The following is a 27,547-nucleotide window of genomic DNA, read 5'->3' as shown; positions in this document are numbered from 1 at the left end:
TTCTTTTCTGTTTTACTGAGGCTGCTATTGCTTTATAGTGATAATTATGAGCTTTTGTCTGCAGCTTTGCAGACAGAGGCCCACAAATAACCCAATTGCCGCTGTAGCTTCTAAAAGTGGGGAGGTTCACAACACTCCTGGAGACCTGCATGCTGATATCCAAGCCTTTAACAACTGGATTACTACTAGTGCAGACACCCCAGCCCCCCTGAAGAATGTCAGACACTCCAGAACCAACACCAGCCAGCTGGTAAAGCAAAGAATTTAGAAACACCAAACAACTTTGCAAACAGATGGAGGGAAAATGGAGAACCAGTCAGGACCCCACCACAAGAAACTCCTACAACTCCGCACTCAGGAAATGAAACACCTAACTCAACGAGGCAAGATAAACCGCCCTATACCTCAGACTGGAAAGCAGCTCAATAATTGCAACGACCTCTCCAAAACAGTCAAAGAATTCTTCAACCCCTCACCTGCCACCAGCTCCATCACACATTTTCAAGACCTGTGACAACCTCTCCACAGTTTCTTCCACAACAAGATCCTCAACATCTAAAACAAGTTCGACACTCAACGAAAGACACAAGAACTCATTAATCAGTTGCCCACCACCACTTCAGACCACAACATCACAAACTGGAAACCTCTCGCCTCAGAAGGCACTGCTGAGATCATGAGAACAATTCACTCCTAAGCCCCCACTGACTGCTGCCCCAACCATATATTCAACCTAAGAGGAACTCTGATCAGCTTTGACCTCACCACCACCATCATCTACTCTGCCACCCTAAATGGAATCTTCGCAGACAACTGGAAACTTGCATAAGTCACTGCTCTCCTGAAAAATCCACTGCAGACCCAAAGGAAATCAATGATTACAGACCCATATCACTCCTGCTTTTCTAATCCAAATTTGTGACGAAAGCTTTTGACAACTCTCCAGCCATCTCAAACACCACCACCTAACAGATGTCTTGCACTCTGGATTCTGCAATAACCACAGCATGGAAACTGCGCACATCAAAGCAAGTAACGACTTCCAGGACCATCAAGGAAAAGAAGAAACTGCCACACTAGTACTACTCAACCTCTCTGCAGCTTTCGACACTGTCTTTCACAGCACCCTTATCACAAGACTCCTCAACTTCGGAATACATGGACTCGTCCGTAGCTGGTTGGCCCCCTTCCTCTCTGACCCGTCCAAGCGAGTCTGGCTCCCGCCATACACGTCTGAAACGAAGAATCTCTTCTGCTGGGTCCCTCAATGATCATCATTGAGTCCCACACTCTTAAACGTCTACATGGCATCACTTACCCAGGTCATAAGATCCCAGAGAATAAACATTGTATCCGAAGCATATGACACACAGCATATGTCTAAGAGCAGTTTTAGGGGGTTTCCCGGCTAACTCACAAATAACTACTGTTCTTGCTGACAGAAGGCATAAAAAGATCAAACCATTGATAACATCCACAACACTTTCTTACTAAGTCGTTATGGTGCACAAAAAGTTGCACGTTCCAGAGGCTGCAACCATTTAAAAATGCTTCGCATCACTAAGAGCTCCTGGTGATCCCAGTTAATTCATTTATTTTCTTAGTGATGTATTATAGACGTTAAACGCATTCTGCAGCTGTGACCCATATTGAAAGAAAAATACACGCTCCGGGGGTGCAATTAAAAAACCAGAACAGACACTAGATTTAAATGTTCTCAACATATATCTGGGCCTACATACAGCATGAAGTAAGGGAAGACACTTCCTTTCGACTTAAGTAATGGTATTTATCTTATTTTGTGCTGTTGTGCCACCCAGAGGAACTATTGTGGTAACGCAGTCACGAAAGGTTTTACACCGTACATTGGAAAAAAAAAAAGCATGTACATTGGGAAAACACTAAGTGCTGTTATGGTGAACTCTTAATGCATCGTAATTTACTATATTGCAATCCCCGCATAAAAAGCTGCCCCATTTAAAGCCCTAAAACTAATGGTATGAAGGAAACATCACGTGTTAACAAGTGTAATGATAGAATTATTTTTTCAAGCCGTTGAGTCACAAGCCATCGTTCAACAGCGCAATAAGCTCCCGATAGGGGAAGAACAAGTATTTGCAATGCAATAGGTCTCGCATTTGTGAGAGTTCAAGCTACTGGCGTCGTAAATGACAGTCTTTTACCTATGTGGTTTGGTTTGGAGTGTTGTGGATGTATGAACAGAGACGCAGTACTGTCTAGAAGACTAAGAATGGGGAATTACCACTGGGAACAGAGATTAGATTAGGAAAATGAAAAACACAACCGCTATCAGTTTGTAGCAGTTGTATGAAGAAATCATGCCAAATTTCCAGGTCATGTGATAGCCGTGGGAATTGGTTCATATATTTTTTCTTCTTTCAGTATGAATAGTAGAGATAAATAATGCTCTTTTCACTCTATTAGTGTGCCGCAAAGCCAGCAGAGATATGATGTATTTACTAGAATTTTAGTGTTTGAATCAAATGGTCTAATCTTAACTTCAGCACTTAAATACATTTCGTTATCACAGGTAAATAACTTCTTGTGCCTGTCTTCTAGTTTTGTAATGTAAGGATTGTCTAATTGGGCGCACATGATGGTAGACAAGCCTTAATGGTCAGGAGGAAAGTGATCAGAATAAAAGGAGGCATACCCCAGTCCTCTCTGCTTACTGAAAGAGGGAGCTGTGTTTGTCGAGGGCAAGCTCACTTATCACAAAAGTCGGGTTATTTTATTTATTGAAAGCCTCGGACTGCTTAGTTCAGTACACAGGCAATCTGTCAATATTTTTTTTTTAAATCATGCGCTAATGTTTGGACAAGTTCTCTATACTGACAATATGTTGAACTGAAAACACAAAGTGTGTTTTTGTTAAGACCCAAAAGTACCAGAATTATTTTTTCAGATAAACCGACCTGTGTTTAACTCGACTTGCAGAATTGGCCGGTATTGTTCACTCTGTTCAGATATTGTGGTATGGAAACAGTGATGTGTTGGGCTGTGTTTAACCCGAGGACTTCGATTTAAGTAGGTAGATTGTGACCAGTGGTTAATTTGAGCCAGAGGGGGCCACCAGCACTCATTTTTGGGGATCGTTACTTGTCTTTCTACATCAGATGTTCACCGGAGCAAGAGAGGGAAAATGCACAAAACAGACAGATGGAGGAAGAGAAAGACGGAAAAAACGTCACAAAAGGAAGAAAGCAAAACTGTAAGAGTGAGAAATGGGTAGACTGTGCAGCCTTGGTATTCACCGAACTGACCTTTAATGGCACCGGATCACTTCAGAGTAGAAGTTAGGACACCACCAAACTTTCTTTCACAATCAAGCACTTCAAACGTCTAAGAGTGTATTACTAGTGGATATTAATCATTAAAGTGATGCAGAAACGTAATTGAAATAGTCTTTTCACACAAATTGTAAGCCATCCCTTCTCTCCCTTTCCGATCTGAACTTTAAATTTCTACGTGCCCGTTTAGTGCATATGTGTACCTCCTCCACTCCTAGTTTCTTTGTTTTCTCATAGATGCAGATTTACATTTTCCATTAACAACTCAGGACTACAAGGCCAACAATGCAATGGTTAAACAGTATTGCATGGCACGCTTGTTCCCGGAACAGAACGTCTTGTGATTGTTTCTCCTGGTGGTGTTCGGGGGTCTGGAAATATTGACACTAGTCATTCTACTGAACGTCCTCGCCCCTGCATTAACCACCCTGAGAGAACCCGGGCTCGTGCCCGCTGTCAAAGCCGAAATAGCCTCTTCCCAAGCACTGCATCTTGGAAAGCTTCTACATATAACAGGGGTCATTTCAATTAAATCTTATTGTTGTAAGGTAACCCAGTGAATGTGCAGTCAATTAGCATGTTTTGCCGTTACCGCCAAAACGAACTTCGAAATGCACCAGTCACCCTTATGTTCAAACGGCTGATATCTGCAGATAAAGGACTGCCATTCATGCCAAAGTTTGTGGATTTATTGTTCCCCTAATGTTAGAAATTGGGGTTTTGGTTGGCAGTCAGGTTACCCTCTGTCCAAGCAAGAACCCTCACTCTAGTCAGGGTGAGTCGCACACAATCCAAATGATCCTGTGCCCATCCTCTGGTAGCTTGGCACAAGCAGTCAGGCTTAACTTAGAAGGCAATGTGTAAAGTGTTTGTGCAATAAATCATACAATAACACAATATAGCACCACACAAATATACCACACAGTGTTAAGAAAAATATATAATATTTATCTGGGTATTTGCAGGTCAAAACGATCAAAGATGCAATATGAATTTGTAAAGCTATCACTAAAAAGTGATATGAAGTGTCTTAAGTCTCTAAAGAGTAAATAAAGTCTCTTTCAAGCACAAAGTACCTGGTTTGGAGTGGAAAAACTCCGCAGAGGGCCGCAGAAGAGGAGATGCGTGGAAAAATGGTGTGTGCGTCGGTTACGCCCCTTCACACACGGACTTCCGACGTTATTTTTCACTCGGGGAAGACGTGCGTCATTTTCCGGCACGCGGACCATCTCCTTCTATGGATCGCGGGATTACCAGATGTCCCAGGGTCTGTGCGTGTATTCCTTGGCTTGTTATCCGGCTGCGCGTCGTTCCGGGAGGCTGTGTGTGGAATTTCTCACAGCAGGCGTTTCATCGATTTCCTCTCTGGAAGTCGGGCGGCGTTGTCCATGCGAGGCAGTGCGTCGAAGTTCCGGTCGCACCGCAGGCGTCGCGTCGAGCGGCGTCTTTCTGGATCGGCGTGCAGTGAATTTCTTACCGCGGAGTAAGCTGTGCGTAAACTTTTTCGGTGCACAAGGAGTCCAAATGAAAAAGAGAAGTCTTTTTGGTCCTGAGACTTCAGAGAACAGGAGGCAAGCTCTATCCAAGCCCTTGGAGAGCACTTTTGCAGCCAGACAAGAGTTCAGCAAGGCAGCAGGCCAACAGCAAGGCAGCAGTCCTTTGTAGAAAGCAGTCAGGTGAGTCCCTTGAGCATCCAGGCAGTTCTTCTTGGCAGGATGCAGGTTCTGGTTCAGGTTTCTTCTCCAGCAAGTGTCTGAGGTGGTAGGGCAGAGGCCCTGTTTTATACTAAATTGTGCCTTTCAAGTGGGGGTGACTTCAAAGAGAGGCTAAAAAGTGCACCAGGTCCCCTTTCAGTTCAATCCTGTCTGCCAGGGTCCCAGTAGGGGGTGTGGCAGTCCTTTGTGTGAGGGCAGGCCTTCCACCCTCCCAGCCCAGGAAGACCTATTCAAAATGCAGATGTATGCAAGTGAGTCTGAGTAACCTGTGTTTGGGGTGTCTCTGTGAATGCACAAGGAGCTATCAACTAAACCTAGCCAGACATGGATTGTAAGGCACAGAAAGATTTAAGTGCAAAGAAATGCTCACTTTCTAAAAGTGGCATTTCTAGAATAGTAATATTAAATCCGACTTCACCAGTCAGCAGGATTTTGTATTACCATTCTGGCCATACTAAGTATGACCTTCCTGCTCCTTTCAGATCAGCAGCTGCCACTTCAACAATGTATGAGGGCAGCCCCAATGTTAGCCTATGAAGGGAGCAGGCCTCACAGTAGTGTAAAAACGAATTTAGGAGCTTTACACTACCAGGACATATAAACTACACAGGTACATGTCCTGCCTTTTACCCACACAGCACCTGCTCTAGGAGTTACCTAGGGCACACACTAGGGGTGACTTATATGTAGAAAAAGGTGAGTTTTAGGCTTGGCAAGTACTTTTAAATGCCAAGTCGAAGTGGCAGTGAAACTGCACACACAGGCCTTGCAATGGCAGGCCTGAGACGAGGTGAAGTGGCTACTTAAGTGGGTGGCACAACCAGTGCTGCAGGCCCACTAGTAGCATTTAATCTACAGGCCCTAGGCACATATAGTGCACTCTACTAGGGTCTTACAAGTAAATCAAATAGCCAATCATGGATAAACCAACCAACAGTACAATTTACACAGAGAGCAAATGCACTTTAGTACTGGTTAGCACTGGTAAAGTGCCCAGAGTTCAAAAGCCAACAACAACTGGTCAGAAAAAATAGGAGGAAGGAGGCAAAAAGTTTGGAGATGACCCTGTCAAAAAGCCAGGTCAAACACCTTTTCACTGTTTTTTCGTCTCCTACATTATGTGCTTTTGAGTTGTCGCTCTCGTGAAAATGTTTTGTTTCTAAAGACATTTGAGGTGAAGGGGCAAAAGCACGAAGTTTGGCTTGAGAGTGAACGGAGTAGGAACTGCTAATGATGTCTGTTCTTTGGTTCGCCTCCTGAGCTTTGTTTTAGTAATGTGACCTGATTAACCAAGCATCTGTCTCACAGCGAAGTGCTGGAAGACCTGCACATGCTGATTTATTACAAGGAATACAGATCAGCGTGTGCAGCACTTAGTGGCAGGTTTCACCTGTGGGTTCCCAACATTTTATAAGGGAAATTCTATGGCTGTTTGGAACTTGATGGCAAACTATTTTGAAGTGTTTTGAAGCAATATTTAGAGAAAAAGATTTGGCGTAACATCCAGCACTGCTGACTTCGGCACTGGGGAGCTGAGTTCGGGTCTCCGCATCCCGTGCCTAAAAACAAGATTATGAATACCTTGAAATTGTTATAAAGGAACTCCTGTCGGCGTAAAGGAGGGAAATTTCCAAAACAGGGGCAGGAACACACCGAGGCAGAAAATAATAAAAAAAAAAAAAAAAAAAAGCCACCCCCGCCCCAACAACAGATAAACAATAAAAGCAAAAGGAAACTGTACTTGCCCGGTGCGCCGCAGCCCGAACGGAAGTGACGTATCGGAGGCCTGAACTAGTTAGGAGGTAGCAAGGAAGAGTGACGTTGCAGAGAACCAACTGTAAGCAGCAGGTGGGACTAAAGTCCTTTTGCTGAATACAGCAAGTCTTTCCAGACAGTGCATGCGCGCTGTCTAGGCTCGACCTAAAAAGGAAACAAAGAACCTCAATTCAAGCAGTGGAAGGACACCAATAAAGACATTAATCAGCACTTGGTTGGTTCATGCTACATCTAAGTGACGAACACATGAAGAGGAAGTAGTTCTTTTGTATGCTGACCAGTGAGGTTCAAGGAAATGAGAGAGACAGAGAAGCTAACCAGTGGTAAATGATGGGTGGGCTTAAAGCCACAATTTTTTTTTTTTTTAAAGGACTGATAAAGCATGCATGGTGTCGCTTCCGACATTCTATCTGCTGATGATACCTAAAAAGGCCTGTGTTGTGCCCTTCACCCTGCTGACCATGAATTGAGAGTTCCTCTACAACGGCCTTGATTTTTCCAAATCGGTTGGCGAGTACCCCTTCTTAGTCATTACTATGTGGTATAGTGAAAAGTAAGTGGGAGAAACCCATGTTGTCGCATCTAGCTGGGACCTCTACTTGGGGTCTTGTGCGGGGTGCCTGCAAGAGTAAACAGTGATGGTGCTCTTGTTGAGGAGGGAAAGAATATAGCTGTCCTTCCCTGATAATGAACTCAAGGACAAAAACAAAAGAGCTAAACTACAGATGGCAATCTTCATGGGTTCAAATCTTTGGTGAATACAATGATGCCACTGCAAATGGTGAGAGGCACTGCCAACCCAAGGAAAGCGTCAACTAGACATGTTGCAAGAGATAAAACAGTCATTTGATAAGGTACAAAATCTAGGTCCTGATGTGCTAAGAGACAGGTCGCAAAACGTGGTCACAAATTGCTGATTTGCTTTTGTCTCTAATTTTACTCAGAAACCTGGTGGTCATTTTCTTATTTCTGATCTAAGGAACAGACCTAATGGACAATACTGATTTAAGCAAATCCAACCTCTGCATCATATTCTCCATAATCATCCAGTCCTCCCAAATGCACAATTCTAATAATGTGACATAGCATGGTTTAATAACTATGTTGAAAATAGATGGCAGACATTACCCTTTGTTTAAATACCACTTGATTGCATAAGCAGCGAATTGAACTAATGGCATTGGGTATTGTGCAGTTACATATGTGTTGTTTTAATGTAAGGATCTAACATGCTAATTATTTGGAACGTCTCTGTGTTATGCAGAAAGTGGATGGATGTTTTCGCAGCTCCCTGTACTTTGAATGGGTAAACGGGTATAAAGCTTTGGTTGCCATTAGTCGTGAAAAAGACTTAGGGGGTGATTCTAACCCTGGCGGTCGGTGATAAAGCGGCGGCCAACCCGCCAACAGGCCGGCGGTCCAAAAAATGGAATTCTGACCCTGGCGGGAACCGCCAACACAGCCCGCCACATTAACACTCCGACCGCCACCGCGGTACAGACAAACAGCGCGGCGGTCACCGCCAACAGGCAGGCGGCAGACAATGTACCGCCCACACTATCACAACTCACCAATCCGCCACCTTTTCCGGGGCGGGAGCCCCGCCGATAAAAACACGGCGGAAACAGACTACGGACGGGAAAACGCTCACCAAAACACACTCCACGAGTACGGAGGACAGCATGGAACCCGAATTAAACATCCTACCTGCACTCGTCTACCTGCTCATCTACCACGAGTACGAACTCCGGCGCAGACGACAACGTGAGTACTGCACCTACGACACACGGGAGGGGGGAGGAGGAAAGGTTACGGGCACACATATATGCGACCCCCACCCCCCCAAACTATGTACACACCAATGCAGAGCAACAATGCACAGTGACACCACCCAAACCCCCCTGAAAAATGCAAAGACCTAATTAAATTGTGAACCAAATGTTTATATAAAAAATAGACTCTGAGACGTATCGGCAACTACAGGCACCTCAGGGGGAAGGGAAGGGGGGGGCACCACAGCCACATGAGTCCACGACGCAAGATCCACGAAGGGGCCACCATGCCCACTGTGCCATCCTGGGGAGTGCAAAGCCACAGTCTCTCAAGTCTCTACAGTGGGTGGCTTGCCCACTGTACCACCCTGGGGAGTGCAAAGCCACAGTCTCTCAAGTCTCTACAGTGGGTGGGTTGCCCACTGTACCATCCTGGGGAGTGCAAAGCCACAGTCTCTCAAGTCTCTACAGTGGGTGGGTTGCCCACTCTGCCATCCTGGGGAGTGCAAAGCCACAGTCTCAAGTGGATAACAGTCTCCACTGGTCAAGGAAGAGGCATGGTGGGCACAGTGAACCATAAACAGTGCTTGAGATGAAGGGGCCCAGCGGAGCGGTGCTTGACAGGAAGGGCCCAGCGGAGCGGTGCTTGAGACGGCGGGGCCCAGCGGAGCGGTGCTTGAGACGGCGGGGCCCAGCGGAGCGGTGCTTGAGACGGCGGGGCCCAGCGGAGCGGTGCTGGAGACGGCGGGGCCCAGCGGAGCGGTGCTGGAGACGGCGGGGCCCAGCGGAGCGGTGCTGGAGACGGCGGGGCCCAGCGGAGCGGTGCTGGAGACGGCGGGGCCCAGCGGAGCGGTGCTGGAGACGGCGGGGCCCAGCGGAGCGGTGCTGGAGACGGCGGGGCCCAGCGGAGCGGTGCTGGAGACGGCGGGGCCCAGCGGAGCGGTGCTGGAGACGGCGGGGCCCAGCGGAGCGGTGCTGGAGACGGCGGGGCCCAGCGGAGCGGTGCTTGACAGGAAGGGCCCAGCGGAGCGGTGCTCTTCTGCACGGCGGGCCCTGATCAGCGGTGCTCATCTTCACGGCGGGCCCTGATCAGCGGTGCTCATCTGCACGGCGGGCCCTGTTCAGCGGTGCCTATCTTCACGGCGGGCCCTGTTCAGCGGTGCTCTTCTGCACGGCGGGCCCTGTTCAGCGGTGCCTATCTTCACGGCGGGCCCTGTTCAGCGGTGCTCTTCTGCACGGCGGGCCCTGTTCAGCGGTGCACATCCAGTAGGTTCAAGGGAGCCAGACCTGGCCTCGACTCCGTGCTCAGACGCCCTCCGGCCGTGATGTTCCTGGGCCCTTCGGTGTCCTCCTTTACAGCTGGGATGTGGCATGTGGGGCCCACCTGCTCCGCGCTCCTGCTGGCTGACGTCTTCGCCCTGCTGCCCTTATGCTCCTTAGATGGGGCTCTCGGGCCCTTGCCTCCCCTAGACGACGTGGCTGGTGAAGTGGGCGAACTCTGCTCCTTGGGGACAGCCGTGTCAGTCTTCGCACGGCGGCCCTTGTGTTTCCTGGTCCTCTTGCCGGGGGGGGGGGGCTGGATGTGTCCTTGCTGCTGATGGAGGTGTCACTGCTGGCAAAGGGTGGGCTCCAGAACCCATGCACAACAGTGACACCCGAAGTTGGGCTGGTGGTGGCTGTGGTGCTCTTGGGACTCTTTGCAGATGGAGGGGGTAGGTCATCGGAGGGGAAGAGGTCAAGATTAGCCAGGAAAACATTTTTAGGGCCAAGGTAAAGGGTAGGAGAAGTGGAGATGGAAGTGGAGGAAGAGGATGTGGTTGTAGGAGAGTCAGGTGTGCTGTCATTGGGTGAAGGTGCAGGTGCTGTAGGCTGTTGTGAGGTGGATGTCTGTTGGGTGGGTGTCTGCCTGCGTTTGTGTGTCTTGGAAGGGGTGGTGACAGACACAGTGGGAGAGGACACAGGGGACGTGTAAATGGCAGTGGGGGTGGTGACTGCACTCGTGCGGACTGTACAGGAGGGTGTGGTGGTGATGGAAGCACTGGCTGATGTTGGTGTGCATGCAGGTGTGAGTGGAGACGTCGCAGGGAGGGAGGAGGGAGACGAGGAGGAGGGGGACACAGGGGTGGTTGTGACTGTTGGGATGTCTGCATCTGTGTGTTGCTTGGGTGAGTGTTTGTGGGATCTGTGGTGCTTGTGTCTGGATGAGCTGCCCTTGGGTGTTGAGGTGTGTGCAGGCTGGTCAGATGGTGTGGATGGGATAGGCTGAGGAACAGGAGACAGAGACAGGGTGGAGGCAGTCAGAAGAGGGAGGCTGGAAACAGGGACAGTGGCTGCCGTCTGTGCTGAGGCCAGAGCATTGAACGATCGTTGATGGGCAGCCTGACCCGAATGAATGCCCTCCAGGTAGGCATTGCTCCGATGCACCTCCCTTTCTACCCCCTGGATGGCATTCAAAAGGGTAGTCTGCCCAACAATGAGTGTCCTGAGGAGATCAATGACCTCCTCACTGAGGGCAGCAGGGGTAACAGGGGCAGGGGCTGAGGTGCCTGGGGCGAAGGAGACGCCCGCCTTCCTGGGTGAGCGGGCACGGAGCGTAGGCTGAGGGGCTGCTGGGAGGGCGGGGCTGGTGCGCTGGGTGGCGGCTGTACCTGTAGAGGCGGGGGGCCCGGATGTTGCCGCCACCGCTAGGGAGCTCCCATCCGAGGACGTGTCGCTGTCGCTGCTCTCACCAGCGGTCCCCGTCGTGGTGCTCCCCTCGCCCTCCGGCTCACTTGGGCCCTCAGTGTCTGTTCCTGTGCCCACCGGGGCCTTGTGGCTTGCAGCTCCCTCGTGCTCCGATGCCAAATCTCCTCCGCCACAAGAAGATGAAGAAGAAGGGTGGGGGGAGAAAGAGAAGACCTGGTTGAGTGCATGCAATGTCAACACCGTTGGCAGAGAGGACAGACACAAGAGCCGCATACACTAAGCAGCGCATTCGGGGCACACTACTCAGTACTTCTGACTCGGACAACAGGTCAGGAGACGACAAGCGCGCACATGTGTGAGGCTGGACCATCAATAGCTGGACTTGTCACCCTACGGAGGTGGGGGCCGGGAGCACAGGGCCATGCCTAAGGGAGAGGACTACACTACAGAAAGCGCCCTGGCCTAATGTCACCCCCAACCCTCCTCCCCCACCCAGACGCCTCCACTGCGCAGAAAGATAGCTGAATGTGCTGATACTCACCCCTTGTGTCTGCTGTGATGCTCTCAAGCGCCCATCCAAATCAGGGTAGGCCACCGCCAGGATCCGGGACATCAGGGGGGTCAGGGTACGACTGGCACCCCTCCTAGGTTGGGAGGCCATCCCCAGCAGTGACTCGGCGGTCTTCCTGGTTCCGCGGCGGATGTCCTCCCACCTCTTGCGGCAGTGGGTGCCCCGTCTGACGTGGACCCCCAGGGCCTGGACTTCCTTGGCGATGGCACGCCAAATCCCGACTTTCTGATGGGCGCTGACCTATGTGACATGTACAGGGTGGGAAGGAAACAATCATCAACTTACTGCATGTTAGATGTGATTGGCCCCCCCTCCCCAACCTTGCAATATAGCACATGCTCTCATCTGTCGTGCGTTGCACTCCTCATTCGCCCCCCACCCCACCAACTTACATCCACCCCACTCCACACAGGCATCGCCCATTCCATGTGCACCCGGTGTACTCACCTGTTGGTCTGGAGGACCGTAGAGTAACGCATACTGGGGGAGGACCCCATCCACAAGCTTCTCCAACTCTTCAGACGTGAAGGCAGGGGCCCTTTCCCCAGTCGCAGCAGCCATTGTCACTTCCAGACCGAGTTCACAGCAGCACTTGCAGTATAGGTCCTCTCCTGTGGATGATCAGGTCTCGAGTGATTAAGCAGATAGAAAATGGCGGTCACGCCCGCGGCGGTGCGTACCGCGGCGGTGCGTACCGCGACCGCCGGCGCACATCGTCATTGGCTCCTGAAACCCATAGGCTTCAATGTTATCCAATGCGGCTCCGTATAGCGGTCTTCGACCGCCTACCGCCACGGTGTGCTCCGCCAGCACAGTGACCTCACATCCCATTGTCCCACTTCACAGGTCAGGCAGCCGCCATTTCAAGGGCCCACATGGCATAATTTCTACTGCGACACACAGGCCTAGGCCTGGCATTGCCACACATACACGCCTTTCAATACCTAGATAACCGTGTGCCATGCAAGCAGTGGTGAACGTACCAGTGATTATCTTGACTCTGTGCTCCATATTGTCCTTCCTAGGCACCGTCCGCTGGGATTTGCGAGGAGAAGGATGAATCCTCGCGTGTACCGACCGCTGGTGGACCTGTCGACAATGGAAGAACACCACATCATACTACGATACCGACTTGACCGTGCCACCATCCATGAACTGTGTGCCCAGCTGGAGCCAGCCCTGATGTCCCCCATCCGCCAACCCACAGGAATTCCCCCTCTGGTGCAGGTGCTGTCAGTCCTCCATTTTCTTGCAAGTGGCTCATTCCAGACAACAGTGGCCATGTCATCTGGAATGTCTCAGCCAATGTTTTCTAAGGTTTTGTCTAGAGTGTTGTCTGCCCTGACGAAACACATGCGGAGTTACATTATATTCCCAGAGGAGGTTGATTTGCCCACTGTGAAGGGTGATTTTTATGCCCTTGGACATATTTCCAACATAATTGGTGCCATTGATGGGACCCATGTAGCCTTAGTCCCCCCAAAAGACGATGAGCAGGTGTACAGAAACAGGAAGAGTTACCATTCTATGAACGTCCAGGTGGTCTGTTTGGCTGACCAGTACATCTCCCATGTGAATGCCAAGTTCCCTGGGTCAGTGCATGACGCGTATGTGATGCGTAATAGCAGCATCCCTTTTGTGATGGAACAGCTACAGAGACAATGTGTGTGGCTAATAGGTGACTCTGGTTACCCCAACCTGCCTTGGCTGTTGACCCCAGTGAGGAATCCCCGGACCAGGGCTGAGGAACGGTACAATGAGGCCCATGGGCGAACTAGGAGGGTCATTGAAAGAACCTTTGGCCTCCTGAAGGCCAGGTTTAGGTGTCTGCATATGACAGGGGGATCCCTGATGTACTCACCAAAGAAGGTGTGCCAGATCATCGTGGCCTGCTGTATGCTTCACAATCTGGCATTGCGACGTCAGGTGCCTTTCCTGGAGGAGGATGGTCCAGATGGTGGTGTTGAAGCAGCTGTAGAGCCTGTGGAGAGTGAAGAGGAGGAAGACTCAGAGGACGACCCAGACAACAGGGACAGAGTTATCCAACAGTATTTTCAGTAGCACACAGGTAAGAATCACACACGCCATTTTAATTTTCCTGACTGCCTCGTTTTTCTCAACTTTGTCTATGACCCCCCAGTTATTTGAAACTGATGTTTGATTCTCCCTTCCCTTTTCAGTGCTGTATGACCCACTGCGTGACTTCTGCTTGGTTAGCCCATGGACTAATGCTTATTGATCTCAGTATGTGTTCAGCACAAAGTTTACAGAACATAATTGATCGGTAATGTGTTTTACATTTGTAAATAATACAGCCTGACTCCAGCATGATTTCAGTGCATTGAGTGATTTATTTTTGGTGCTAGATAATGGTACATGATATAAACACGGTGATGGGTGGGGGTGGAGTAATGACCATGGCAGAGTCCAGTTCTCAGTCTCACAGGTGCATTGTCCATATGCCTGTGGAAGGATGGAGCAGGGGCAGTTCAAGGTTGGACAGGGTGGCAATGTGGGACAGTGGGATGACTTCAGGGGGTATCTCATGCTGGCGGGGGTCTTGACATCCTACTCTGTCGATTTTTTTTTTTTGATCTCAGGCTCCTCTTGCAGGGTGGTTGTTCTTCAGCAGGAGGTGGGGTTCTGGTGGCCTGTCGTTGTGGTGGGGCCTCCTGTCCACTAGCGCCGGCGGAGGTGGTAGGCTGTTCCTGGTCCGGGCTAGTGACCGGGGCCCTGTGTGGTGCCACATGGTCCCGCAACGTGTCTTCTATCCGGTGGAGGGCCTGGACTAGGCTCCCCATGGCGGTAGAGATGTTGGTGAGATGATTGTTGAACCCCATGTAGCGTTCCTCCTGCTGTGCATGGATCTCCTGGAACCTGGCCAGTACCGTCGCCATCGTCTCTTGTGAGCGGTGGTAGGCTGCCATGATGGTGGTGAGGGCCTCTTGGAGAGTCGGTTCCCTGGGCCTCTCCTCCCCCCCCCCCCCCCCCCCCCCCCTGTCGCACAGCAGCCCTCCGAGTTGCCCTGTTTTCCCCGGACTTTGTCCCCTGGACGGTGTGCCCACTACCACTGCCCCCAGGTCCCTGTTGTTGTTGGGGTGGTGGGTTAGCCTGGGGGCCCTGTAGTGGCAGACACACCGCTGATTGACCTGTCCTAGAGACAGAGCCATGGGCCCGCTGGGTGGGAGCTGTGCTGTTGTTCCCAGAGGGGGGTGGGTCTGCTGTGGCCTGTGTGTGGGGAACCGACTGTCCAGAGGTCCCTGATGGTCCGGGCTGGTCGTCAGGTTCCAGGTCGACAGAGCTGCTGTCATCACTGGGTGCCTCTTCCGGGGGGGGATGGACATTTCTGGACCCTCCTGGCCGGTGTGTTGGCGTTCGGGTCCTGCATGGGGTAAGAGAGTATGGTTATTGTTTCTGTGTGTGCTATTGTGTGCGATTTATGGGTGCCCTTGTCCCCCAGTGCTGTCATTCCCTTGGGGGAGGTGTTGGGGGGGTGTTGGGGGGGGGGGGTATGTGCAGTGGTCATGCTTAGGTGATGGGTGTCCATAGTTTGTGGTGGCATGCAGGGGTTGGTGTTGGGTGGGTTGTGCTGGGGAGACATTCTCAGGGAGGATGTGTGATGGGGGGTTGGGGGTGAGGGTGGTGGTGGGGGTTGGCATGCTGGGGGGGGGGGTGAAGTAGTTGAGATTGTACTTACCAGAGTCCATTCCTCCGTGTACTCCAGCGAGGCCATCAGGATGCAGGATGTTTAGTACCTCTTGCTCCCATGCTGTGAATTCGGGTGGTGTGGGTGGGGGTCCCCCGCCAGTCTTCTGCACTGCGATGTTGTGTCGCGAGACCATCGAGCGCACCTTTCCCCGTAAGTCGTTCCAACGTTTGCGGATGTCCTCTCGATTTCTGGGATGCTGTCCCACCGCGTTTACCTTGTCCACGATCCGCTGCCATAGCTCCGCCTTCCTGGCTATAGTGGTGTGCTGCACCTGTGAGCCGAAGAGCTGGGGTTCGACTCTTATGATCTCCTCCACCATGACCCGGAGTTCTTGGTCCGAAAAGCGTGGGTGCCTTTCGGGTGCCATGGGGTGGTGTGGATGAGGTGTTGGGTGGTGTATATGGTGAAGAGTGTGTTGGTGTGTGGTGCTTTGTGCTTCTATGTGGTGTGTGTGATGGTGTAGTGTGCCTCTGTGTGATGTAGCTCTCTATTCTGTGATGTGTCTCTCTCTCCTTCGTCTATGATCTTCGGTCGTAGGGGTTTGTGGGTGATGTAGGTGTGTGTTTTATAGTTGTATGGATGTGTGGGAGTGTTGTTTGTATGTGTGTCAGGTGTGTGTATTTCAAATTGTCCAATGTGGCTGGGTTTTGGAGCTGTGTGTGTATTTTGAGCGCAGCGGTGTGTACCGCCAATGGAATACCGCGGTTGAAAGACCGGCGCGTGGATTCGTGGGTCAGAATGGCATGGGCGTGTTTGTGTTGGCGTGACGGTGGAGGTTTGGTCATCTCCAGTTTTCCGCGGCCCGCTGATGTGGCGGCCTTCCTTGGATGTCGGGATTTTGGCGGTTCCGCCGTTGTGGGTCAGAATGACTGTGGCGGTTTACCGCGGCCGCGGTGGTAGAATGGCGGACTTCTGACCGGCGGTAAGGGCCTTTTACCGCCGAGGTCAGAATGACCCCCATAGTTTCTTGGTCATGTATTTTATCCAGTGGGGTGGAATTATGTCACTTTCATGGTGGGAGGAAACTCAAAGATAGGCCAGCTGCATTGCTCAGATACACACCGACCAAAGACCTTGCAGCAAAAATGAATGTTATTAGGCCCCTCGAAAAACAAAGTGGTATGAAGCCTTAGTGAAGCTCAGGCTTGCCCACTAAATATATAACTAGGCTGCAATACATGCCCATTAGTCTTTTTAAAGTGTGGGCTTCTTTCGGGACGAGGAACCTGTTAGACCTGGCAGCTCATGGCCTGGTTTCCGTGTATTTTTTGCTTTTGGACCCCCTATTTTTTTTTTTTTTAGATCCTGTGCTGTAATTTGTTTAGAAGGTTTTGATACTCTGGGCCCTCTACCACTGCTAACCAGTGCTAAAGTGCAAGTGCTCTCTGTCTAAATTGTATTGGTGATACGTTATCAATGATTGGTATATTTGATTAACTAGTAAGTAACTAATAAAGTGAACCAGAGGTGCCCATGGCCTGTAAATCAAATGCTACTAGTGGACCTGCAGCACTCATTGTGCCACCCACATGAGTAGCTCTGTAAACCTGTATCAAACCTGCCACTGCAGTGTCTGTGTGTGCAGTTTTAAACTGCCAATTTGACCTGGCAAGTGCACACACTTGCCAGCTCCAAACCTTCCCTTTTACTACATGTAAGTCACCCCCATAAGGTAGGCCATAGGTAGCGCCATGGGCAGGTTGCCGTGTATTCAAAACGTAGTACATGTACTGATGTGTTCTACATATCCTGATAGTGAAATACTGCCAAATTCGTTTTTCACTATAGCAAGGCCTATCTCTCTCATGGGTTAACACAGGAACTGCCTTTAAATTTCTTAAGTGCAGTTTTCCAATAGGAGCAGATGGAGATGAGGTGTTTGGTGTTTCTGAAGTCACAATTTAAAAATACATTTTTTTAGTAGAGTTGTTTTTTAGATTGTTTGAAAATGCCACTTTTAGAAAGTGGACATTTTCTTGCTTCATCATTCTGTGCTTCTGCCTGCCTGTAGAATCCACGTCTGGTACAGACTGACAGTTGGGCTGTTTGTGAATTCTCATTTTTTTCTGGATCAAGAGGAACCACTGCCAAAGAGAAGAGCTTGATGCTTGTGGAGGACCTGCCACTCTCTGTTGCTTTGCTGTGCTGGCCTGCTGCTTCTGCCTGAAGAGGGAAAGAACTGGACTTTGCTTTCTGAAATCCTGCTTGTGAAGTTTCTCCAAGGGCTTAGAATGAACTTGTTTACTGTTCTGAAGTCTCAGGGACATCAAATACTTCATCTGCCAGTGTCTGGGCTCTTCTTCTGGGAGTCCTGACTTGTGAAGTGGTGCCAAATCCAGTCCCTGGGCCCTTATAAGTGGAAGCTGGTAACCTGCGGGGAAAAATAAACACACAACTGTGTGTGGGTCATAAAAATTCTCACGGTCCGTCCTGCGGTTAAAATTTGACATAGCGCCTGCCTCGTGGCTGGAGAAACGACGCAGTGCCTGTTCTCACCGCCGACTCTTCGGACAGCACGTTGGAAATTTCCACACACTGATACTTGGTGTCAAAGTGTTCAACATCCCCGCACGGACCCGAGGCTGCGCTCTCAGAATTGACACCAGACCTCCCTTGCAAGAAAAGTATCAATGCACGGCCTCCGGTGCGGGTAAAGAATATGGATACGGCCTCACTTACGAGTAGGGAATCAACACATCACTTACTTTTCTGACGCACTGTCGCCCTTGCCGCTTTATTTTTTACGCATACCAGGTACTTTGTGCTAAAACAACGCATCCATTGATATCTAGGTATTAAGACTCTCTTTGCTATAAAAAGAATACCTTTGCTTGTTTATGTTTGATTTTTGTTGTTTTTGTCTTGTTTAATTTAGATAAATATTGGCTATTTTCTAAACTGGTGTGGAGTACTTTTTTGGTGTTTTCACTGTGTTACTTTGTGTATTTTGTACAATTACCTTACACATTGCCTCTGAGATATGCCTGACTGCTTGTGCAAAGCTACCAAGGGGGTGAGCAGGGGTTATCTGAGCTGTGTATCTCCCTTATCCTGACACAAGTGAGGGTTCTCTGCTTGGACAGAGTGCAAACCGACTGCCAACCAGCGACCCCCATTAATCATGTCTCAGTCTGGTGAGCCATCAGTTGGAGCTGTAGAAGTAGTGTAGGAGAGACTGGAAACCTATACAGTGCCTCAGCTCAAAAAGCCTGCAGGGAGTTTAAGTGCCTTATTAAAAGCCTCACTTAAAAGGAGAAGCTTCAAAAGGCACTGAGGGCCTGGCTGGCATTAAAGAAGGCTGATGTGCCCACAGAGGAGATTGACACTGGGGAGGTGGAGGTGCAAAGTATCCATAATGTTTTGTTAGACAACCAAGGCCTGCCTGGAGGGAGGGTCTCCAGGGCAGACAGCTTTGTGTCTTCCATAGGACTGACCCAGGAGGAACTGGAGGACAGGAGGGAAACCAGGAGGTACCAAGTGGAACTGGAAAGGCTTCAGCATGAAAGGGAGCTGGCTAGGATGAGGAGGGAGGAGGAGGATAAATAAATAGTTGCTATGGAAAAAGAGAACTGCCATGGAAAAGGAGAAAATGCATTTAGCTCAGGAGCTAAGCTTGAAGGTGCTGGATCGCAGGAGCAGGTCCAGCACAGATGGTGACAGTGTTTCTTCAGTGGAATCTGAGAGGAGAGTGCGCCTTCCCAAGAGTGTAAGAAAGAAGTGCACTAAGAAGGATGACTCTATGACTGACACCCACAGGTGGTTTCAGGCTATGAGGCAGCTCTCCACATGCACTTGTTAGCACTAGGGCAGTTATGGAGCTCACTTATTCTAACATGAAGGATGCCCTCATCACTAGGTATGGCCTGACACCAGAGATGCACAGAAAGAAGTCCAGGGAAAGTAGGAAACTTGATTCCCAAACTTGGCTTGAGTGTGTGGATTCATTTTGCAGATCTCTGGATGGTTGAGTGAAGGGCATTGATGTAACAGATTACTAGGGGCTTTACAATTTGTTTGTATGGGAGCACTTGTCTGTTTTCCAGACCTGCGCAAGCACTTGATTGACAGCAGGCTTACTGAACCCAGGAAGCTTGCTCAGGAGACTGACCCTTGGGTGAGTACCAGGGTCCACAAGAAGTTGTATGGGGAGACACTGTCAAGGGTGGACAGGGTCCCCAACAAAAGTAGTGGGGGGGACAAGGATAAACATAAGGAGTTCTCTCAAGGGCCCCCAACTAGTTCCTAGGGAAAGATTCCCAGCCCCCTGTTGAGAAGAAGAGTTGGTTCCCTACAAGTAAGCCTGCAGAGAAGGCACCCATCAAATGCTTTGCCTGTGGTCAGGTGGGGCACATTAGAGGGATTCCCAAGTGTCCTAAGCGGGCACACCTACCACTAGTGGGCAGACCGATGGGGTGGTCAGTGTGGCGCTTGGGGAGGAGTTGGCCCCAGTTAGGTGTGGGGAGCCAGCTGAGTTCACCCTAGTCTCCCAGGGTGAAGTTGAGGTCCAGAGAACCGTCATGCCTGATAATACAAAGAAGTACAGGCAGTGGGTGACCATGAATGGGAGGCAGGTGGAGTCTCTTAGAGACACAGGAGCTAGTATGACCACAGTCCACTGTCATCTGGTGTCTCAAGAGCAGGTAGTCCCTAATATGGTACACCAGGTTGTAGCAGTAGACAACAGTGAGTGCTAATGCTTGGTGGCTCAGGTTCCCTTTGAATGGGGGAGGGGGGGGGGCAGGTTCCTTGAGGGTAGCTGTTAATCCAGCCATGCCTGTTGGCTGTCTGCTAGGGAAAGACCTAGAGAATACTGCCTGGAAGGAGGTGGAGCTCCGGTCCTATTTGGAAACTTTGGGATTTCCAGAGTTGGCGTGCATGACCACACGGAATGGCCTCCGGATAGGGTAGTCAAAAAGGCCCGGAGTCTGAAACTGTGGCCAAGGTGCCTGCCAAGAAAGGAAGGGGCAAGGAGTGTGGGAAACCTGCTCCTGAAATCCCCATGGTCGGGGAGGGGGCTGAACCTGAGGGGGATGCCCCTTAACCAGGGGATCTGCCTGAGCTGACCAATTGTCAGCAGGAAAGAGTCCCCACCAGGAAAGAGTTCTGCGCAGCGCAGAAAACATGCCTTACCTTTGAGGGTCTTTGGATACAGGCCGAGGCCAGGCAGCTGGTGACACCTCTGGAACTCACCTAAATACTGGGAGAATGATCTGCTGTATAGTGAGCCTAAGGTTGCTAAGCCTGGGGCAGCCCAGGTGCTGGTGGTTCTCCAGTATTTCAGAGCCTTTGTACTGGGTCTGGCTCATGATGTGCCACTGGCAGGTCACTTGGGTCAGGGCAAGACCTTTGACAGGCGTGTCACCCGCTTTTATTGGCCTCCAATGAGGAAGCACTCACATGCGTTCTGCAGGACTTGTCAGACCTGCCAGGCAAGTGGCAAATCTGGGAAGAGGTGCTAGGCTCCTCTCCAACCCTTCCCTGTCGTGAACACCCCTTTTGAGCGGGTGGGCATTGACATTGTGGGGCCTCTGGAACCCAAAACAGCCATGGACAACAGGTTAGGTAGGTGACACCTTCACCAAGTAGGTGACACCTTCACCTCAAACGGCTCAGACCAACGGCCTTGGAGAGCAAAGGGCTCTACTGGGGCCATCACCCACATTTTCTGACCAGACGGAAACGCAATCACAGTGGTATTCTGGTCATGGTAGTCTGCTTCCATTTCTTCCTGGCTAGCTTCCAGATTCTGTTGGGAGAATTGCCCAAAGCAAGCTGTCTGGTTCCTGCAGGCTAGCATGTAACTTAATACATCCTGTGGGGGGCTTCCTTGGAGCCCTCCTTCACCAAACTGAGAGACCCTCTCACAGGGTGCCCATACAAAAGTTCAAAGGGGCTGAAACCAATCACCTTCTGTGGTAACTTCTGTAGGCAAACCTACTTGGTGCACATGCCATCTCCTAGGAACCCTTTGAGGGTGTTGATTGTGAACTGACTCAAACTGCACTTTGAGAGATCTGAGTTGACTATGCTCTTAGTCATGGATGATGGGGTGGAAGAGGAGAGTAAACCTCTCCCTGACATCCTGTCTACCAAAGAGCAGGATGGGTCATTAGGGGTTGTGAACCTCTTCCCTATTATGACCCTTGAACAGCAGAGTGACTGTCGCCAGTCACTCGGTCAGTTTGCCTCACTGTTTCCTCTTACCCATGGGGGTCACACATTGGTGCACCCACAATATTGACACTGGGGATATTCTACCTGTCAAGCACACGGCTTACATGGTGACTGACAAGAGGGTGAGACTACATCAATGAGGAGGTCTCCAAGATGCTGGAGTTAGGGGGTGATTGGACTTTCCAACAGCATAGTCCTGTCCTGTGGTTCTGGTCACCAAGGCTGCTCCACCTAGGGTCACACTTGAACTTAGGTTCTGTGTTGACTACAGGGGGCTCAATGCTGTCACCCGGACTGACACACACCCATCCCCTGAGCTGATGAGCTCATTGCCCGGGTTGGGATCTGCCCAGTTCCTCAGCGTCTTTGATCTGACGCCTGGGTAGTGGCAGATTGCCTTAACCGAAGGGGCAAAAGAGAGGTCAGTGTTCTCAACACCAGAGGGACACTACCAGTTTTGTGTGATGCCCTTTGAGTTGAGGAATGCCCTTGCTATCTTCCAGAGACTGGTCAACCAGGTCCTGGCGAGGTTGGAGAACTTCAGTGCCGCCTACCTAGATGACAGTGCTGTCTTCAGCTTCACCTGGGAAGTAAGGCCAGTAAGTGCCAAATAGGACAGGGGTCTGTGGTGTATTTGGGTCACCAGTTAGGGAGTGGCCAGGTGGTACCCCTACAAGCAAAGATTGACACCATTGTGGCTTGGCCACCCCCCAAGATCCAGACTGAGGTGAGGACCCTCTTAGGACTCACTGGATAATACAGAAGATTTGGCAAGGGGTATGACACCATTGTACCTTCCTTGACTGAGCTGACTTCCAAGGAGCAGCCACGTCAGGTAATCTGGACAGAGGTGTGCCAGACTGTGCTGGTCACCCTAATAAAGGCCATGTACACAGAACCGTGCTCAAGGCTTCTGACTTTTCAAAAGAGTTTGTGGTGCAGACAGAGGCTTCAGAGCATGGTGTGGGGCCTGTGCTCTAATAGCTGAGCGAAGAGGACCTAGATCAACCTGTAGCCTTCCATCAGTAGGAGGTTACTTCCCAGGGAAAAGAAGTTGAGCGCAGTAGAAAGGGAAGCTTTTGCTGTGGTCTGGGCGCTGAAGAAGCGAAGACCCTTCTTGTTTGGTACTCACTTCCGGGTTCAGACAGACCACAGGCACCTCAGATGGCTAATGGAGACGAGGGGGTCAGAATCCTAAACTGTTGAGGTGGTCCCCTACTGCGAATGGACTTTACGATGGAACACATCCCTGGAATAGACCACGCCAACGCTGATAGTCTTTATAGATTTTTCCACCTTGGTGAAGAGAACTCCCAAGGGAGATGCACAGCTCAGATAACTCCTGCCCACCCCCTCTTGGCACAAGCAGTCAGGCTTATCTCAGAGGCAATGTGTTAAGTATTTGTACAAAAGGCACACAGTAACACAGTGAAAACACCACAAAAGGAATCCACACCAGTTTAGAAACATAGCTAATATTGAACTAAATTAAACAAGACCAAAATGACAAAAATCTAACATACACGAGCAAAGATATTAATTTTTAAAATAAAGAGTCTTAATTCGTAGATATCAATGGATGTGTTGTTTTAGCACAAAGTACTTGGTATGTGTAAAAAATAAAGCGGCAAGTGTGACGGTGCGTCAAAAAAGTAAGTGATGTGTTGATTCCTTGCTCGCAAGCGAGGACGTATGCCAATTCCTTACCCGCACCAGAGGCCATGCGTCGATTCTTTTCTCGCATAGGAGGTCGTGTGTCAATTCTGGGTGCGCAGCCTTGGGTCTGTGTGGGGATGTTGAAGACTTTGACGCCCAGGATAGGTGTGTGGAAATTTCGGACGCGCTGTATGAAGAGTCCATGGTGAGAACATGCACTGCGTCATTTCTCCAGCCACGAGGTAGGAGCTGGATGCGTCGTTTTAGCGCAAAATACCAAAAATAAAGCTGCAAGGGTCGACAGTGCGTCAGAAATGCAAGCAATGCGTCAATTCCTTACTCTCAAGAGAAGGCGTGCACAGATTCTTTACCTGCACCAGAGGCTGTGCAATGATTCTTTTATCACAAGGGAGGCTGTGCATCGATTCCAGGAGTGCAGCATCTGGTCTGTGCAGGGATGTTGAAGACTTTGACGGCCAGGATCCGAGCATGGAAATTTATGACGCACTGTGCAAAGAGTTGGCGAGAACAGGTGCTGGGTCACTTCTCCAGACACAAGGCTGGCGCTGCGTTGTGTGGATTTTTTCCTCGCAAGTTACCAGCTTCCATTTTTAAGGGCCCGTGACTGGATTTGGCAGCACTTAGCAAGTCAGGATTCCCAGCAGAAGAGCCCAGGTACTGGCAGATGAAATCTTTGATGTCCCTGACACTTCAGAACAGGGGGAAAGCTCAATCCAAACCCTTTGAGAAACTTCACAATCTCTGAATTTCAGAAAGAAAAGTCCAGTCCCCTCTTCAGGCAAAAGCAGCAGGCCAACACACCAAAGCAACAGGCAGAGTGGCAGGTCCTCCTCAAGCTCTTCTCCTTGGTAGAGGTTCCTCTTGATCCAGAAGTAATATGAAAATATTGGGTTTTGGATCCACTACTCATACTCATTTCTCCCTTTGAATTAGTCAAGCTTCAAAGGAAAGTCTCTGTTTACGGGATCCTGCCTTGCCCAGGCCTGGTTCCAGACACACTTCAGTGGTTTGGAGTCTGCATTGTGTGAGGACAGGCACAACCCTTTCAGGTGTGTCAGCTCCACCCTCCCCACTCTAGCCCAGGATATGTATGACACTCCCCAGCTCCCTTTGTGTCACTGTCTAGTGAGAATTCACAAACAGCCCAACTGTCAGTCTGACCCAGATGTGGATTCCACAGGCAGGCAGAGGCGCAGAATGGTTAAACAAGAAAATACCCAATTTCTAAAAGTGAAATTTTCAAACACAGTCTAAAAACAAACTCTACCAAAGATGTGTTTTTACATTGTGAGTTCAGACAAATCAGACTCCATATCTCTATCTGCTCCCAATGGGAAACTACACTTAAAAGATATTTAAAGGCAGTCCCCATGTTAACCTATGAGATAGATAGGCCTTGCAATAGTGAAAAACGAATTTGACAGTATTTCACTATCAGGACATGTAGAACACATCACTACACTTCCTGCCTTTTAAGTGCACTGCACCCTGGCCATGGGGCTACCTAAGGCCTACCTTAGGGGTGACTTACATGTAGTAAAAGGGAAGATTTGGGCCTGGCAAGTGGGTGCCCTTGCCAGGTCGAATTTACAGTTTAAAACTGCACACACAGACACTGCAGTGGCAGGTCTGAGACATGTTTACAGGGCTACTCATGTGGGTGGCAAACTCGGTGCCACTAGTAGTATTTGACTTACAGGCCCTGTGCACCTCTAGTGCACCTTACTAGGGACTTACTAGTCAATCAAATATGCCAGTCATGGATAACCAATCACCAAAACATTTTAGACAGAAAGCGCTTTAGCATTGGTTAGCAGTGGTAAAGTGCCCAGAGTATCAACACAAGCTAAAACGAATTACAGCACAGGGGATCAGAAGCAAAAAGTACAGGGAAACCGCAGCAAGACTAGAGTGACCGGACTAGATTGAGGGTCCCTGCTTGGACAGATTGCAAACTGACTGCCAACTAGAGACCCCATTTCTAATGGAGCCCTACAACTTTGCTGCAGAAGTTAAAAATCATAGGTAACCATTTAACACTGAGAGACTGAAGTTCACCAGGGGTAATGATGCCCCATCAGTGGAAAAGGGGAGACTTTTAGAGTGAATTTGAAGCATTTGTAGGATGGCAGCATACTTGGGTAAACAGAGCTAAGCTAGATATTTCTGGTGCTTAGACAAAGAAATTATATTTAGAATTCTTCTGTGATGCAAGAGGGTAGTTTAAGAAGGGAAAAATGAAATGAAGATTTTTATGATAATGATTACAATCCTATTTTATAATTATACTTTTCCGTGTATTTGTATTTATACGTGTCATTCTGCTTTTTTACAGCACCAAGCCTTGCAGTGTTCTTCTCCAGACTCCCATTTCCAAATGAAAAATGACTCCGAACTACTGTGTGCTCTCAAGCCAGAGGAAGGGGCTTACTTTTGGAAAACGTGGGCACAAATAAAAAATGAAGATCTTCTGAAGGAGTGTGAAAACAGTACACCTCCTGGATCTGGAAGTAGGAACTTTTCATTTGGTTTATTAAGGGCTGGTGCATGTTCTTTGCTTTGTATTGATTTGCATTATGACTAGCAAATTGCTTGGTATGCCTTTCCTTCCTCTTGTGACAAAAATAAAAAAAGTTCTCCAGTATTGGATTTTCCATAGATTCACATTCTTGAATCATTCCCTGTCGAAGAGGGAGAGACCCATGGTATAACTATAAAGCAGTACAGTATAATACATATAACCTACAATGGACAGAAAACATCAACTGACTTATCCACATTCATCGATCAAGAACCAAACTTCAGTCAATATGGTGACAGCGCCCTCTAGATCACTTCCCATAGAGACTTCATTCCCTCATTTTCGACTGCACATCGTGTGATGGGAGACTCCCTGAGCTGTGCTCAGTTTATTGCCAATTATTGTCTCATTATAGAGGCTTATTCATCAGGAAAGATAGTTCTAACCTGCACCTGCGAAGATATGACTACTCACAATGCCAGAATCAACAAATGAAGTATTTTTCAGATCTTGTGGCCCTTGTGGGAAGAAAAGACTTGCATAAGAAGTTTATTTGTCTATATCCCTAACACAAGGTAAAGGACTGTAAAACATGGTATGTTTTTTTTCCTAAGACTCTTAAAGATATGGAGGCATCTTATATGGATGCAAAAATGAAGGTCCAATGAGGCTTTAATTTCTGAGGACCATAGTGAATATTTCTCAAAACAGAAATTAGGTCAAGAAAAAGATCACATGATCAGAGTTCTTCAGATTCACCATAAAGGTATTAAAAAGCCCCTTCATAAGTCTTCAAGAGAGCAAAGAGCATCAGGAGAGCGCTTTCACAAACAGAACAAGCATTGGCAAAGCCAGTAGGTCTTGCCTATTCAAACGTTATTGGCTTTGCCAATGTGTTATAGCCATGTTGTTCACCAGAGTGGCTGCTGTTCAGTATGGTTAAAAGTTAGTGGCATAGAGGAGAGTAGCATGGAGTGTTATAAAGTGGACTGGTGAAGAGTGTAGTAAAGTGCTATAGAGAGAAGTGGCAGAGGGTGTCCTATAATGGAGTGGTTTAGTGTCGAGTCACTCTGCGTAGAGTGACTCACACTGTAGTGGCACAGAGTACAGTGCCCTGGTGTGACTGAGTGTTGTGGAGTTTAGTGGCGCGTAGTGCAGTGGCATTGAATTCAGCTGTGTACAATGCAGCATTATAGAATGCAGTGGCTTAGATTAAAGTGGTGCATATTAGAGTGGTGTGGCATAGAGTGCAGTGGTGTAGAGGTGCAGAGTGGATAGGTGTAGATTTGAGTGAAGCAGAAGGTAATGGCACAGTAGTTGAATGGCATAGAGTGTAGTGTTGCAGAGTAGAGTAGCATAGACCGGTGTAGATTATGACACACTGCCATTACATACAATATATTATCTCTTACATTCGCACAGACATACAGTTTTACTAATAAAACTATACAGTGCACAGACATAAATGAGCAGAAATGTGTTTCTAGCACACTTCAGAAATAACAAACAATATGCTTCATTGGTGTGTTCATAATTCTGATATGTTCTTAAATACTCACACAGTTCAGTTAAATGTTGTAGTGTGCTATAAAAACTCTTTCCACACCCAGTATCGGCAAGATTGTCACAAAAACCC

The 27,547-nt window shown here is 49.2% G+C and overlaps 1 protein-coding gene across 1 annotated transcript in view; it reads left to right on the top strand.

Moving 5' to 3' along the window:
- The window catches only part of LOC138288241 (transcriptional regulator QRICH1-like), a 261,954-nt gene that overhangs the window by 86,380 nt on the left and 148,027 nt on the right, over window positions 1-27,547 (top strand). The window contains exon 3 of the mRNA XM_069229630.1: window positions 25,726-25,900. Within this exon, the coding sequence (XP_069085731.1) occupies window positions 25,726-25,900 (175 nt within the window). The remainder of the gene's footprint in view (window positions 1-25,725; window positions 25,901-27,547) is intronic.

This window comes from Pleurodeles waltl, chromosome 4_1 (genome assembly GCF_031143425.1).
Source record: "Pleurodeles waltl isolate 20211129_DDA chromosome 4_1, aPleWal1.hap1.20221129, whole genome shotgun sequence".
Lineage (NCBI taxonomy): Eukaryota > Metazoa > Chordata > Amphibia > Caudata > Salamandridae > Pleurodeles > Pleurodeles waltl.
Note: the sequence above shows the minus strand (reverse complement) of the source record. Positions and strands in the feature narration are given on the sequence as shown.